Source organism: Cyanidioschyzon merolae, chromosome 15 (assembly GCF_000091205.1).
Source record: "Cyanidioschyzon merolae strain 10D DNA, chromosome 15, complete genome".
Taxonomy (NCBI): domain Eukaryota; phylum Rhodophyta; class Bangiophyceae; order Cyanidiales; family Cyanidiaceae; genus Cyanidioschyzon; species Cyanidioschyzon merolae.
Genome location: NC_010141.1, coordinates 51729 through 67570, shown reverse-complemented (window position 1 = coordinate 67570; position 15842 = coordinate 51729). Strand labels below are relative to the sequence as shown.

The 15842-nt window shown below is 55.4% G+C and overlaps 4 protein-coding genes across 4 annotated transcripts, besides 2 other annotated features; 2 read left to right on the top strand and 2 right to left on the bottom strand.

The window, feature by feature from the left end:
- Positions 1-1200: 1200 nt before the first annotated feature.
- CYME_CMO025C (hypothetical protein) lies at positions 1201-1812 on the bottom strand (the record flags this gene model as incomplete). Its single annotated transcript, XM_005537399.1, has 1 exon — positions 1201-1812. The coding sequence occupies one exon, from the start codon at positions 1810-1812 to the stop codon at positions 1201-1203; it is 612 nt and encodes a 203-aa protein (XP_005537456.1).
- A 1515-nt stretch (positions 1813-3327) lies between these two features.
- On the top strand, positions 3328-3525 carry CYME_CMO024C (40S ribosomal protein S28; the record flags this gene model as incomplete). Its single annotated transcript, XM_005537398.1, has 1 exon — positions 3328-3525. One exon carries the CDS (start codon positions 3328-3330, stop codon positions 3523-3525), a length of 198 nt encoding a protein of 65 aa, XP_005537455.1.
- A 214-nt stretch (positions 3526-3739) lies between these two features.
- Positions 3740-9856, bottom strand: CYME_CMO023C (similar to rRNA biogenesis protein; rrp5 homolog; multiple S1 rna binding domain protein; the record flags this gene model as incomplete). Its single annotated transcript, XM_005537397.1, has 1 exon — positions 3740-9856. One exon carries the CDS (start codon positions 9854-9856, stop codon positions 3740-3742), a length of 6117 nt encoding a protein of 2038 aa, XP_005537454.1.
- Positions 8024-8645: a sequence feature (possible transcribed region).
- A 206-nt stretch (positions 9857-10062) lies between the features above and the next one.
- Positions 10063-11373: a sequence feature (possible transcribed region).
- A 463-nt stretch (positions 11374-11836) lies between these two features.
- CYME_CMO020C (hypothetical protein, conserved) lies at positions 11837-12646 on the top strand (the record flags this gene model as incomplete). The annotated part of the gene is made up of 1 exon (XM_005537396.1): positions 11837-12646. One exon carries the CDS (start codon positions 11837-11839, stop codon positions 12644-12646), a length of 810 nt encoding a protein of 269 aa, XP_005537453.1.
- Between the last annotated feature and the right edge of the window lie 3196 nt (positions 12647-15842).

Below are 15842 nucleotides of genomic sequence, written 5' to 3'. Positions count from 1 at the left end.
ATCAATGGACGCTTCATGATCCGGCGATATTTTTTGGTTTACGGATCATATTTGAGGCATCAGATTCGAGGTCTCCTACCGGAGGTCTTCTGATGTTTATACGGGCATTGGTGTTGCGTGTTACGCGCACGATTGGTTACATCTGTCGATGATGCACTGGTAAAGCTGGTGTATGTCGGGTTTCGGGGATGAGATGCGGTCAGCAGACACTGGGGCAAGTTGCACCAGTGGAGCACCTGCAGTCGCTTAGCACAGCACGAAACTGTCGGAGCGCCCGTGACGGTGCTCGCGGTAGATTCGATGATCCTCTTTTCATGTGAATGATGCTGCACCCCAGAAACATGTCTCGGGAGATGGAGCGGGTTTCAGCGCCACCCTGAATGACCAACAGGCTTCGAAGTTCATACGAAAGAAGCGAGCTCGCTTGCAAGCGGGTCATTTACGAAACATATGCGCATATATGACACCAACCGGTACCATCGGCGATCTGTCGAGGATGCTTCCTCTCTAACTGCGCCCATGGCCTCTTTACACTGTACTCAGAAATGCTCACCGCAAGAATGTCGTGTCTCTTGCTGTTTATGTCGGTATCACGTACATGAGACGCATGCTCGACGAGAGCTCGCCAGCGATGAACCCGTTCTACAAGCCCGTGCCTGTTCGTAATTTACCTCGCACACACGATCAAAGACGTATGGTCGTCAGCGTCTCTCCCTTGTTTCTTGGTGCATACTGCCTCGCTGAGCGCCAGCGCATCATATCGATCTGTTTCGACGAAGTATGCGATAGCGCACCCCTTGAACGAAGCTCGCTACACCAATGCTGTCTCACGGATTCCATCAGACTTGTCTAACCGTTTTCGTTGCTGTTGGCGATCATCCGTGTTTTGCGGAGGAGCCATGATATCGATACATGGTATGAGGAGCCCGCCTTGGAAAGCGAATGCCGGCGGTATCCTGTGCAACGATACCAAGCACCGCTGAAATTCATATCGTGCGTACTTGTGTGTGTGTGTGTGTGCGACGCCTTTGACACAGAGGCGTGCCGCCTACTGATGCACGCTCAGTTTCTGGGATGCTCGCGCGTGACCAGCACGGAACACAATAACGCCCCAACGCTGTTCCGCGAACGCTTGCCCAGTAGATCTTGCTCGTTCACATCGACAGACTCGTTCGCAGTGTTCACGCGGAAACCTCGTCTCTAACTCGTTAAACGTCTACTAAACTGCTCGAATAACCAGCGATCACGTTGTGCATCCTGGAGACTTGCCAGAAAAACGGCCTCTGGATCCTGGAGTGGGCGCTCGGGACTAGCAACGGAAAGCGACGGTGCGGCCACCATAACCTGAGACAACCCGACACTCTTTGACGCGGTCTGCTGCTGTTCAACCAGCGCCGCCAGCTGCGACGTCCGCGGTAGTTCGCTGCGTAGCACGGCCAGCGTGCGTTCATAAGCTTCCTCTTCGGACAACTGCTCCCTCTGAATGAGCTCCGCCTGCATACGAACAAACTTTTCGATCACGTCGCGCTCTGCTCTCGTTGGTGCATTGAGGTCAACCACAACGTGGAGTAGCCACTCGGGGTGACGTTCCGCAAGTCGGCGGCGCAGTCGTTGCAGCAGCGATACCCGTGAAGTGTGGTCATTCGCCGTACGCGTCCGGGTTCCAGGCTTCGGAACCCGAGCGTCCGGATCAAGCACGGGCTGTGCGCGTACAGCCTCCAGACCCCGGAGCGCCGACATCCACGCTGGTTCACGCAAACACCCGGCTTTGATCAGTCGCGCAGTCAATGCGCTTGATCGCAGGTATCGCATGAGCACTCGTGCTCAACCAGGCATGCTCCCAAGCGCTCTCACAAAGTACAGAAGAACGACGCGACTCGCGGCGAGTACGTTTACAGGCGTGATGTGTAGCAGCAGAGCTTGTATCGGACTTGGACGTCGCGCGATGTTTCGTTGCGCAGCAGGCGGCAGCGGCGGCGGCGGCGCCTTTTCGCTTCATGCAGTTTGACTTTTCTTCATTGACAAAACGTTTCCATAGACCAGCGTTCTCCGATTATGCGCTTTTTTCTTTTCTTTCTGTTTCTTTGTGTTTTTTCAGTGCGCGGTGAAGTATCCATCAAACCCGCTACCTCCAAGTTACATGACCTATACTTCTTCTCGGATATTCTGGTCGTTTCATACGTCCTATCGTGTGTGCCTAGTGCCTGCCAAAAGCGACCGCAATGTCGTCTATAGCGCCGGTGCGGTCGCTGCACGGAGACAGTACGGCGTTGCCGTAGCACACACAGAGGGCGTCGGCTTCTCGCTTCATGCAGTTTGATGGATACGTCGCACAGTAGTCCACTAAAGGTGCAGTTGCCGCCCAAAACCAGACGAGCGATCATCACTTGTTTTTAGCGGATGTGAGGACGCTGCGCACGAGCCACAGATCAGTCCATCCAGCGACTCTGTTGACGCGGAGCAGACTGTAGGCAAGTTTTTCGATGGTGGATGTTCCAGCGTCGTCTCGTTTCCTCCCAGACAGAACAACATCGCTGAGCGTGCGTGGGCTTCAGCACGAATCCAGCGCATCCGTTGTCATGGAATTGCATCCCGCTGAAGTTTCCATGCGACGGGCTCTGAACCATGATGGCGATCATCAAGTGTTGGACAGAGAGAAAGAAACGTGGACAGTGCAGGTGTGAAACCAAAAAGCAGAGGCAGTTACCGCGTGACCGTTCCTTCTCGCGACACACTTCTGGGCTGTGCATCTGGTGCTGCAGTAAGCACCAGCGCCCGACTCGCCACCAGCATCATCGCAGGGTCTCGCTACTAAGGCCATACGCAAGCGTCCTCTGAATCTGGCGTTTTGCGAAAGTGCCTGTACATGAACAACGGCCTATTTGCTAACTACTTGCACCCTATAAACATCTGGACCCATGTGGAAGAATGCCCCAAGTTCACCCCATTGAACGACACGAATGCGCTCGGCACTGTGGAAATCACGCGACCGATTCGTCCTCAATGCGTTACTCGTCAGAATTTTGACGCAGCGTCTTCAGTGCTCTGCGGTACTTGAGGTTCCTTTCCCCGAGTTCCACGCCGAATTCGCACATCCAGGGATACTGCAGGTGAAGCATCCCGCGGTTACGCCGCCGCCCGTCGGCGTGCGCTGGTGCTTGGCGCATCGCACCGCGAACGTCACATCGGGCTAGGCGCGTGACATCGCGGCGCGCCGCAGCGACGACGCTGCGTGCGCATCTGTCGCATTCAGGACGCGCTGTTTCGCATTGTTTCTTGTTGAGCGCTGTGTGCCTGCGTTTGCATCCAAGTTCGCTTGTGTTTGCGATGGATCAACCGGTAAAACTTGCAAGAGTGAAACAGATTCTTGGGCGAACTGGGTCCCGGGGTGGTGTCATTCAAGTTCGGGTGGAGTTTCTGGATGATCAGAATCGTTCGATCATCCGCAACGTGAAGGGTCCAGTGCGCGAGGGCGACATCCTCACGCTCCTCGAAAGCGAACGCGAAGCACGACGACTTCGCTGAACGACCGTTGAACCTTGTTCGTGAGCGTGCGTGTTCCATGGGTTCGCTCTATGAAAACGAGAACAAGTACGCTTGATGTATTTGAGCGAGAAAAGCACGATGAATTCGCTGTAGGCTCCTCAAACCTTGATGCTGGGCTTGTATGCCTCGTGAGTATGCTTTATGGAAACGAGAGAAGGGCGCGTCTTTCGCAAGTGCATCGCGTCGGAGTGGCTTAGCGCTGCGGCGCCTCGCCCGTGCGCTGGGCAACGTAGGCGCGCGCGGCCTGCTTCACGTGCTCGACGGAAGACGCGTCGCCAAATGCTCGTTCCACTTCCAAGTATCGCTTGAAGAAGTGTTTGGCCTGTTTCAGACTAAGATTGGGAAGCGCTGTGCATCGACGAAACAATCTGCGAACGAGTTCGAGTTTGCCGCGTTCTTGGCGTAAAAGCATCAGCTCCATATCCAAGTACACGTTCCAAAAGTCTAATCGTTTGGGGAACGCCTGAATCAGGTTCTCCAATAGCGTTCGCCCGCGTTCAGGTTCACCGGAACCCTTGAACTCAAACGTAGCGAACTTGAGGATGCACTGAACGTGCTGAGCGGGGTCCATCAGTGCTCGTAGCGCTCGTTCTAGAAGCGTGCGCCCCAGGACCTCTTGTGAGCTTCGAAGGAAACAGAATGCGCCATACGCTATCCAAACAGACGCCGTCTGGTGACCGTGTCGTCGGCATGCATGTTCGTAGACTCGGCCAGCGAGTTTGACTTCCTGAGCTGCCTCTAGGGAACGCGCCAAGCGCAGGTGCAGCTGCAAGCTATCACAGTTCTGAAGCGCTCGGCGAAAGATGTCGCTCTCGAGTGGATCCGCGGCAGCGTTTGCGGAACGCTCCAGGTTCAGGTACGCAATCCACACACGCATGCGAGCCTGGTACTCGCGGTAGTGAATTGTTTGCAGAGCTCTCTCTGCGATGCCTCTTGCCTCAAGCTCGTTCCCGGTAGCGAGATGCAAGGCCATGTAGCCGATCCAGAGCTGGGGATCGTTGGGGCGCCCCAGTAGCGCGCGCTCAAAGTCTGCTGCGGTCTGTGGCTTGTGCAACGATTCTACGAGCGCACGTTCGCCACGTTCTAGCGCTTCATCGTCGAGAGGTGCTCTTGCAGCCCCAGATGCTTCATCGACAGACCGTGACCAATCTTTGGATGCATGTGTGTCCGCGTCCTCGCGTACCAGTTCTGTCTCGCTTGGTATCGCGAGGAACGGAAGCGTACCCGCCGATGCACCGTTCACAGCTGCATAGACGCCATTCGGTTGGTGCGCAGTGTGCTCCATCTCCTCCGTCTCCGTATTCTCCTCGAGATGATCGAGTGCTGTTGTGTTCGATCCCAGACACGCCATCGCATCCCTCTGCTGAGGAGATCGTTCGCTCCCCATCAAAGATGAAGCTGCGTATTTGGTAGCCGCAGATGCTGGCGAGTCGCAGTTACCGCTTCTAGAGATCGGTTCGTGCGCGACATTCTCGTCCTCTGTGGCGGACACGATGACGTCCTTGAGCGCTGGAGTGAAACCAGCACCCAAGTCCACCTCATCGATGGACTTCGCAGAGGCGCATTGCGTAGCCAACGCCTCCTTTATCAAAGAGGCCTTCGCTGATAGTGACAAGCGACCAGCAGCGTCTCTCGCTACCACCAACACCGGCAGGTGCTGACCGACCCGAAACCTTTGTGGAAGCTCCTCGGGCAGAGGCCATGGTCCCTGCTCTACCAGCTCACTTCGATGACAGAGCGCCGTAGCGAGCACTTGTGCATCGCCCTCGTCTGTACGATCTGTCAGCAGCTCCACAAAGATACCAAACGGAACGACGCGACGAACGCGCCCCAAATACACGCCCCCGATGTGAACCGCTGACGTTGGTGCCTGCTCCGCTGCAACGGCCCGTTGCTGCTGCTGCTGTTGTTGTTGTTGCGCTGCTCGCAACGAGACGCGTACGTGGCGTGCGTCACTGCCGCCGCAGTCGGTGATCATCGCTTGCACGTGCATACCGACTGGATACACCTGGACAGGGTCGGGCACAAAGCCCTCTGCGAGATCGCGCAATAGGCACCTGGCAACTAGCCCTGGAGCAAGGTTCAGAAAGACCCCCGCCTGGTCAACGTGCCGCACAAAAGCACCGACGACATCACCGCGGTGGAGTTGCGCCCAGCGGAGCGGTTGACGCTCCGGTATCGCGGTAACCGGCACTTGCTTGGAAGGAATCCAATCTTCAACGAGGTAAACATCCAGTTTTTGAATACCTTGCAGCGTTCGGAATGGATCCTTGGGGTCTTCATAGGGCAGACAGCCGATAAAAAGGACCCCCATTTGCCCTCGCGGAAGCTGCACCCGCACGATACCATCCACTGGATGCACCGACCGTACTCGTGCCCCAGTGATGCACTGGCCAGCAAGCAGCGGGTCCGTTGTGGTCAAGTCATATCGTTTGCGATCAGCATCCGCGCGGAGAACGCGTAGACCCTGCACAAAGCGTCCGGGTACCCAGCTTTCATCGAGCACTCGCGGTGTAGCCTCCAGGCGTGAGAGGCGGGCAACGAGCCCCGGTCGAACGTAGAGCCATACAGCCAAAACGTCACCCTGTGCATTGAGGTCGGTGGTCTTCACCACTGCTCGCTCGACAAGGTCGCCAGTTTGAGGCAGCGAGTCCAACGACAATACATCGGTGGCTTCGAGGTCGCGTTGACGCAGCGAGAGTTCCCACTGCCGCGGCCGCCGCTGAGCGACAATGCGAGCAGGCGGCAGCAACTGGCCGACCTGAAGCTCCCGAAAGGCGCCCTCGTTCTCTACGTTGATAATGTGCACGCGACCTGTTTGGCCATCGGACCAGCGCACATGTACCTGAAACGAGTGCACAGCCGTCACCTCGGCGTCCGTAACGACGTCACCGATACGTACAGGCGGTCTGGATAGCGGTTGTGGCACTTGCCGTTTCGTCTGAACGCCCGCGCTCTGAGCGGCAGTCTCTGTACTAGGAGCAGCAGGTCGCACACTGGCACGCAACATGGCGCGCATCCAGGCAGGCCACTCTGCAGCGTCGTCACCGTTCTTGGCTCCGTTATTCTCGTCGTCAGCAGCAGGAGTCGAAGCAGCAGGTGCAGGAGGCGGTCGTGCTGTTGCGTTCGCCGTTCTAGCAGTTACCGTGAGTTGCTGTCCGACATGGACAGGCCGCTCTGTTCCGCGTCCATTGATATCGAGGGTACTCATGAACGCGAGGCGAGCTTGGGCCAAAAGTACAGCAACTTGGCCATAGACAGCCAAGACCTGCGCCTTTTGAACTCGAGTACATCCGCCTAGTGACGACGATACAGTGCTATCGGTCGCAGTTAGGCATTGAGCGTCGCTCCATGGCAACGGTGCTGTTTTCAACAGGCTCGCTTTGCGTGATAATACCATTGTTTTGGCAAGTGGATCCATCCAGAGCACCAAAGCAGTGCAGAGTTGCCCCACTGCGGCACGAGTTGTGGATGTTTCTCGGCTGGCAGTTGGAGCCTGCTCGCCAGCCTGTGTGTCCACAAAATGGTACGATCCAACGACTCCCCGATAGATGACCTGCTCGTGCTGAACCTCCATATCCATTCTATCGTCGCCACTGTAAAGCACGCGACCACGAACAAGCGTGCCGGGTAGCGGCAAGCTCAGACCCAGGGATTGGGATGCTTCATGTGCTCGCCACAGTCGCGCTAGTTCTCGAACGAGCGGCACCAGAGAGCGCATCTCTTGGAAGAATTCGCGATACGGCTCTGTTTCGAGCGCAGGCTGGACGTCGCTGTAGCGCAAACTATACCGAGATCCATTTCGAACGGAGTAGAGAACAAGCTGGCCTTCGAGAAGCACGCTCGTGGATTGATCCACGAAGCGATCGGCAAGCAGGGCTCGCTGGACGTGAACCCGTCGCGACGATAGCCCCAGACGCACTACAGCGTAGGCCTGAGCGGCACCTATCCGCTCCACATACCCGACTCCGATGGAACCAGGTGCAGATCGCTCCACCGCCCCGTCATCCAGCAGTCCACAAGCTGCTGCTCGACAGAGCGACCAGCGATGCGAGATGAGCGGCAGAGAGCTGTCTCCAGTGTGACCAGCATCGATCACTAGCGCAACTTCGTCACAGAGTGCGGCTAGACCGGCATCAGCGGCCCAAGATTTCTGGAACATCGGATAATCGGTGAGATGCTGGCGAGGAAGCAGCACAAGCCAAGTTCTCTTCGCAGACTGCGCACCAGCGTCTTTCGCGCGGGGCTCGTCGATGTACACGAGAGCCAGGATGCGCCCTACCTGGTCGCGAAAGGCGCTCTGAATACGCACAAGGGTGCCTGGACGTAACCTGCCTTGATCGCTCTGCTGCTCTGATGCTGCTGCTGCTGCTGCTGCCGCCATCGGCGTCGCAGTGACTGCACTATTATCTAGACTCACCAGCAGTTGCTTCGCCCTCCTTGAATGGATTCGTTCCACTCGGACGCGAATAACTTGGCCGGACTTGAACGAGGCCATTTCCGTTCCTAGATTTGCTGGCAGAATACCTGTGAAGCGTTGATAGAAAAGCACACGGTATGCGCCTGAAGGATCGCGCGGCCCCAGGATACCAGCGTATACTTGGCCCTGCTGCATGGTATCCCAGCCAGCGAGAATCGGCAGGTCCGAGTCCACGAGCGATCGGCGAGCTGTCAAAAGCACTTGTTTGCGCTTGGGGTAGACGAGCCAGACCCGGCATCGCAGTTGCGAGCCCGGTGGAAACTTCTTCTCTAGTCGCCGCCACTGGACCGGTACATCGGTGAGCAGCTCCAGAGGAATTTCACCGGAGAGGCAGTCCTCAATGGAGACGCGCAGTGAAGGAGTCGCTGTCGCCGGGGTCACGGATATCCATCCGAGGACCCGACAGCGCACCAAGGCACCAGGCTCCAACTCTGAAACGTCCATAAACTTTCGTTCAAGAAGAGACGGCTTCAGACTCACGCGCACGATGCCTTCCATCGCCATGTGACTCACGACTCGGGCGCGGGGTACGACTGTGCCCAGCGGAAACAGCCTTTCCATTCGAGAAAATCGCTCATCGCTGAGCATCTTGCGATCCGCGAAAAAGTAAATCGCCTCCTTGTCCTTGCGGAGCCAGATTCCGCGTCCGTTTTCTATTTTGAACACACGAAGACTTTCAACGAAAGAGCCGCGGTGATACCTGCGGGCAGCAGACACCAATAGCGGCAGAGTCAGCGTGTTCACGAGACTAGTACGGGCGGTCACCATGATCCGACGACGCCTACAATCGATGTAAATCAGGCGGACACGAAGAATGGCGTCCGGCTCGAGTCGAGCAAAGTCTTCCCACTGATCCAAATGGAACCATTCAAGGATGCCTTCAAAGACTTGGAGGAAGCGCACGATGGCGAAGCGCTCGTCACGTGATAGAACCTGTGCCTCCACAAGCATTCCGGGACTCAGCTGCTCGAGCGTCCAATGGCCTCGTGTGAACGCTTCTGCGACCATTTTCGGATCATTCTGTAGGATGCCTGTACGTCGTTGCTCGTTCCATGATGCGAGCGACGCCCAACACACCATTCCCGTATCATTCGAAGCAGTTGCACCCGCTCCGCTGACCTGCAACGCAAGACGCCGATCTTGCGACGGGTCCTCTGCCAGCGCCTCGACAGTGAAACGCTTCTGTGCGTCATCTAACGGGAGCGACAGTCGCACCTGAATGGGACCATAGTCCGCGAGCCGCTCCGACAGACCTAACCCGCGGTTCACGTGACGCGGATCCACGCTCAGATGGATGCTTCGTTCGCGTTTACCACTCTGATGTGTTGCTCTGCGCTCCGGCTCTAGTTCGTGGGACGCAAGTGGCCGGCTGAGAACGCAGGCTCGCACGATTGTTTGCGGTTGGAGCTTCAAGGTGGCAGCAACCGCCACGCTTGCAGTCGGAGCTCCCGAGGCGCTCCGTTCCAGCGCCTCTGTGCCGGCAAGTGGACAAGTGCCCCAGATGCCGTAAGGCAAGAGAATAACTGCTCTTTCGGGCCTAACGGTGACGACGCAACCCAGCAGCAGTGTCCCTGGCTGGAGGTCGCCGACCTGTAGCCACGCGGGAACCTTTGCCCGCTCAGAGCGCACCAACGGTGACAAGTTGATTTTTTGTGGCTTGCGGATCACGCTGGTGCTCGCTCTTTTACTCCGTTTCGTTCCGGTTTGTCGAGTCCGCCTGTCAGAGGTGACGGCGGCAGCTGCGGTAACCGGCAGATCATCGTCTCTACCTCGAGGAAAATCCCCTCCATTGGCAACTTGGGGCATTGTTGCCGCCTGTTCAACCTCCATATCGTTAGCTCTAGCTAACCTGTATCGTTCGATCTATCAATCTATAAAGAAGCGGACTGCAGTGCGCTCCAAGGCTTACTTGAGGTCAACGAGGAAGAATATAGAGCTCTGCAGGGCTCCGTCGCCGGTGGGCACGCGTCGCTACGGTGGGCGTCACCGGCGGGCGTCAGGTCGTCGAGCGACAACTGTTTATCGCTATTGAGCTTGTTCTCGTTGCTGCGGCTCTTGAAGTGAAACAGCGTAGATCAGTCTGGAGCATTACCGACGTATCCAGGAGCATGAGCGGTCGAGAATCCGGGGGTATCGAGCTCTTAGTTTGAACGAGTGAAATCCAGAGTCCGTGTACTGTACTACACCACTGCCAGGAAAAAGGGACGGGTCTACGAACTCGTGCGGACACTGTAGCGTCTGGGTCTCTTCTCAGTATCATAAGCACCAGCCTTTGATGGATTCGTCTGCCGTTCTGCTCCTTTCTCAGTCTGTTTTCTCCGGCTTTACGTATTCAGGTCTCTTCTGCGATCGTTGGCCTTTTTCAGCTGTTGAATGAAGTTGACGGCAGCTTTCTCTTCTGAAGCTCGCTGCGTCTGGCTGTTATCGACAAAAGGTAACGTAGAGTCAGCAGCAGCGATCCACGCCTCGCCCGTTCTATTCTTCATCTTTGTATACGGCCTGGTGCGCCTTTTCGGGCAATAACGCTTGACTGTGGTCAGGTGCTTCGGTATGTCCAACGCATCTTCCCGACCGAGCGCCGTCCTATAACCCGTGACCTTTTGTTCGGTCGCTAGACAGACCCTATTGATGGACACAGGACGCCTCTTTCGATGCCATGCACGGCTTCAGCAGCCGGTGCGACGCACTTCGATGACGTGCTTTTTCCGGGAGATCGTCTCGGCACTTGCTCTATGCGTTGCACACGCAAACGCACACTGCTTCATTTGAAAAAAGATTTGTGGAGCGCGATGCTACCCGCGATGAAACACGTAGCGTACGGCAAGTAAAGGATGTAGAGGAAGTCGAGATTCGTCGATCTGTCTGTGATCGCTCAGTGCGGACCGGCAATGAGCGCTGCACTGGGAGCGTTCACTGCGACAGCTCAAGTCCGAGTCGAAGACCTCTGTCCATGCGAATGGGAGACAGAGGAGAGCCTCTTGGAGCATACCTCCGTGAGAGAGTGAGGTATCACGGTGCTGTCCAAAAAACGGGAGTCTTCGGTGGCCACAAAGAGAGCAGGATATGTCTTTCGAACCGAATCGATCGTTTGACATGAGCATCTCCGTGGACTTTCGGGATGACCATGCAAACAAGTCGTCAAGGGAGAACGTCGACCGCAGTTCCCCAAGAATCCAGTGGCCAGCATTGATGCGCCCAGTCGTAGCCTCGGAACAGAAACCGAAGAGGCTCGAAGAATGCACGATTTGGGCACGCTGCACATCCAGAGCAGAGAAGCGTGGAGGCCAGTCCGTATACACTGGATAACGATATCGGGTATTTTTAGGAGCCGTTGCTCGCGGGCGTTATAAATGCTCATGGTTTAGGTTCCATTACGATTCCAGCTACGAAACGCCGAAGATGCCATCCCGAAACGGCGACCGAGCATCGGTAAACAGCATATGAATCCAATAGTGCTACTTTTGGTCATTGAGTGTCGATGCTGTACATCGTTCATAAGATCCGAAAAAATCAAACATCTAGACCAGAACGAACTGTTTACTGTTCCTTTTTCATCTGATTCGCTTCTAGCATGGCACTGCTGTACCCGTTTTCTCGGCACATGCTCCCTATCTCTTGCCCATCGAGCGCGGCAAGTTGCGTTTCCTTCCTAATGTTACGAAAATGACCGATGAATTCCTGTGAGTACCAATTACACGGTTCAAAACTCGAGCGCTCGCCTCAAAGCCGATACGACGGCACGAGGCAAGCCGCGGCGCTTGAAACTTGAAAGCATCCACACGATAGACCGGTTCACGATATATTGCTTTCATGGCGGTTCCGTCGGGTGTGCACCGTTGTTTTTTCCGTGGGCAGTCGGTATCCCTTGAAAAACTTTTGAGCATCTTCGCCTCTGAAGTTTGTGAACAAGTCGTGTTTATTGGTGAAAATCACGAGCACTCGGTCGCGCAGCAGCTTGAACTTCGTATTCTGGAAGCTCTGTGGCTAAGTAGTCAACGACAGAATCGACAACTTTTGCTCTCTTTGGAGTTCCTAGATCGATCCCAACAACATGTACTCAACGAGGCGATGCTTCGTGACGAGATAGAGAGCGTGGTTCCCGAACCGTACGTGCCGTTGGTGCGTTTCGCCCGCACCAATAACCTTGCTGTACTCGCCGCGAACGCCCCTCGCAGTATCACAAGCCGAGTGGCAAAACAAGGCCAGCAAGCGGTTATGGAGACGCTCTCACCGAAGGAACGTGCGTGGTGCGCACCGACGCCCTGGCCTGCACCCAGTAACGCCTACAGCGAAGCCTTTCAGGCCATCATGCAGCAGGTAATGCGACCGGATCCGAGCTCTGCACAAGCTCAACAGGAGCGCATGCAGAGAATGCTCCAAGCGCAATCTCTCTGGGACGCAACAATGGCTTTCAGTATCGCGGAAGCTTTAGAACGCTATCCAAAGGCTCAGGTACTCCACGTTACTGGGTTTTTCCATGTCGCGAACCGACTGGGGACAGTTGAGATGCTTGCACATTATCGGAATACAGTGAATGCGCTCGTTTCCATCGTCTACCCGGAAGAATTGCAGCATTCGACAAGTGCTCTTGATGGAGACGTTGTGATCTATGCCCCTTGAGATGCTCGTACGAGGTACAGCAGAGAAATCCGGCTTCGATGATCTAATCGGAGGTATTGCAGTACACAACCAGGGCTCTCGATTGGAACGTTGTGATTGTCGTTCCATGAAGTGCTCAAAAGATGCACCCGAGAGAAATCCGATTTATGCTGCAGACATGCAGAAGAGGTCTCCGCAACGACTAGGTTTCGCTCGGAGCCCGACGTCTGTGAGGCAGCGAGCGAGATCGTCGCGGCGCTTTCATCGTTCAAGTCTAGACTAGGCGCGGCATGTGATTCCTCAAAGCACATTGTTACACGACCGCTTCCAGGAAGGAGCACTCGAATTGAGGATAACTTTTCCTGCTGGAAAGATACAAGCCCTGAATCGGGCGGGGCAATCGTACACATGGCGCCCTATGACATTCACAGCACCAAGTGCGCCGTTGTAGGTGAACATGCTGAAGTAGCCCAATGCTTCTGCGATATCACACTGTCGAGTCCCGTACCTTCCGAGGTCATTTCTCTGGGATGCTCTTGAACAGGCATGCGTATCGAAAGGAGGCTGGTGCTCCTACCGGGTGGATTCGAGGCTATCGAGTCATTCTACAGTTGTCGGATGCTGCGAGCAAACGAATAATGCATGCTGATGCAGCTTCAAATATCATTTCTTCTAGGCCCGTGCCAGCTTAGAATGGGACGCAGAATCGCTCGCCATATTCCTGCTCTTCGAATTCTCCGAAATTTTCTAGATGAACAGCTTCGAAAAAGGACGTGCAACAATGGCGGCTTACGGATTCTTAGGTAGTTCTGGGAGTCTCGGTCGTATTTTCCAAGTGGCTTCCTCGACTCTTTGCAGCGGGAATTCGATCCTTTATCGAAATCATGATGAAGCACGACGCCCTCCAGCAGGGTTCCGTAAAAGAACCGATATCGTTATCCAATGCATAAGTACGAGACTCCGCGCTTCTCCGTTTATTGCGCGCAGCATGCTCAACATAAGCATTCACCAAGTTTTCGATCAACCAGTTTTTGTAGGCAAGTCGTGGGCTCAGCATTCTGCGCATCTGGATTGAATAGGAAAAACCCATCGAAGACCCTCATCGACCTCTTGGCAAGTCCACGCCAAGAGTTCACTGAGACACTCACATCAAATAAACAATCTCACGGAAAGCCAAATTATCCTCTCTCTGAGGCCACTAACGGAACCGCATTCCCCAGGAGCATGGCATACCTCATGGCTTGTACTCCCTGAGGCACACGACGCTTCCGGTTGCACGGAGAAGAGGTTTCGAACCGGCCTTCTTGTATCGCCGCGAGTGCGGCTAGTGCAGAGTGCGTCATCGATTCGTACGGAGGCAGCGTTGACGCATCCGAATCTCTCGAATGCTGATCCAGCCCTGGTTTTCCTTCCGACACAAGTTTCATCGTGGACGACATCGCGTTCCATAAATCATCTATCCATTGGAAGAGCGCGCGCTTGCTCGTGCAGAGGACAGAGACAATGGCGAGAGGATCGCCCGGGTGGAGCACGTAATCGTAGTGCACGGCACCGCGTGCTGAAACCGAGGACCGCACCCAGAGAAGCGTTCTGTGCCATGGCGGGGCATGTGCCGGGCGATGAGGCAAGCGTTCACGCGTTGTAGGACGGCCCGCGGAAGACGCGCAGTCGACATACGCGAATAACCGACGGTAGCGAAGCGTCACCGCTGTATACGGCGTACAGAGGCGGTATATGATGAAGAAGGCGAACATGCCAAGCGGGGCGTAGATCGCATCTACGGTCTGTTCATGAAGCGCGTCGGCGACAGCCAGAAGCAGCGAAATCGAGGCTTCGATGCTGCCATCGGCATCCGTTGACTGCTGACATAGTACATCGATCACAGGAGAGATCGGCTATGGCACGCCAGAGACAAGAGACCGGAAAAGGGAGCAGTCGCCGAAGGATCTCGCAAAGGCTGTTGCTGATGATACTGGGAAGAGACCAAAACTTCACGGTGAACGACCTTGGTAGACAACCTCTGAAATTATATTCTGACATGAAAGTAGAGAGGATCAACGTTTCTTTTTGTGGCCATGGTATTGGACATGTTTCGGCCGCTCCACAGGACGAAATATCGTCGTGCTCGTCGAAAACAAGCGGGTGCTGCATTGGACGCTACGGCGAACTTAGCTCCAGTACGGTGGCGATTGTATCGACGTCAAGCGAGCTGTTCACGGGGCATGGCATTCACGGAACGTTGCGCCATCGCACACGAGCCTATGCCTTCTTAGCCTCGGAGGTGCGATCGTGGGCGGTAGCATGTCGCAGCACGCTGCAGGGCTCAAAGCCCACAGCATCCATGCTCATCTTGCTGGCGTCTCTAGGATGAGAATTTCAGGACGAAAAACTGGGTTTCATTTCGGTGTTCCGGGATTCGAGTGGCGTTTGGCAAGCATGCTAGCAGTTGAACGTGTCAAGCGCTCCGCCAGAGGTTTATTTCATTCTTGCAACGCTTTGCAAGGAAAACGGTAAAAGTTGGTATCTGCGAATCAGAAAGGAATTCTGCCAATGAAACCGGGTTTGTCCTGCCTCGAACGAAAGGAAGCACTGGGGGTTCACATGATCATTATTGCTGGCTCATATTTTGCTTTTGAAGGTGCAAGCCCATCCTGAAACTAGCAGGCAGGCTCGAATAAGACTCACAAAGTCAAACGGTTGTGCTTCCTCATGCAGCACGCAGCGACGAGCGGATCGCGTGCACACATGCCTGATGTGCGCGGCGTGCAACGTCTGTCCGCTTCACCAACAAGAATTGCTCAAATCACGGCGCGCGAAGTGATCTGCAAGCGTATTCCTGCGTAGCAGCGTCTGGTAGAACCTTCGCATAACACATTGATGACGGGCAGAAGCACAACGCAATTCAGGGACATATCTACGGGTAGATAGTATCGGCTGCGAAGCTTCGCTGGTGTCTTTACGCAAAGATGCAGGTGCCCGCCGTACACACAACCCATACTAGGCAGGAGCACAACGCAATCCTGCTCTGTATCCAGAGGTACACTGCATCAGCTGTGCAGCTTGAACGTGCCTTGCGTATCGTCACACGCATCGTATGAGATCGCGCGCTGCATTTATACGCGCGCTTCCCAACGAGTGATCCGCGCATTAAACGCTGCCTGTGGCAATGCGTGCGCCCCGATCTGGTGGACACGTCACAGGAACATGCGTGCGTGCG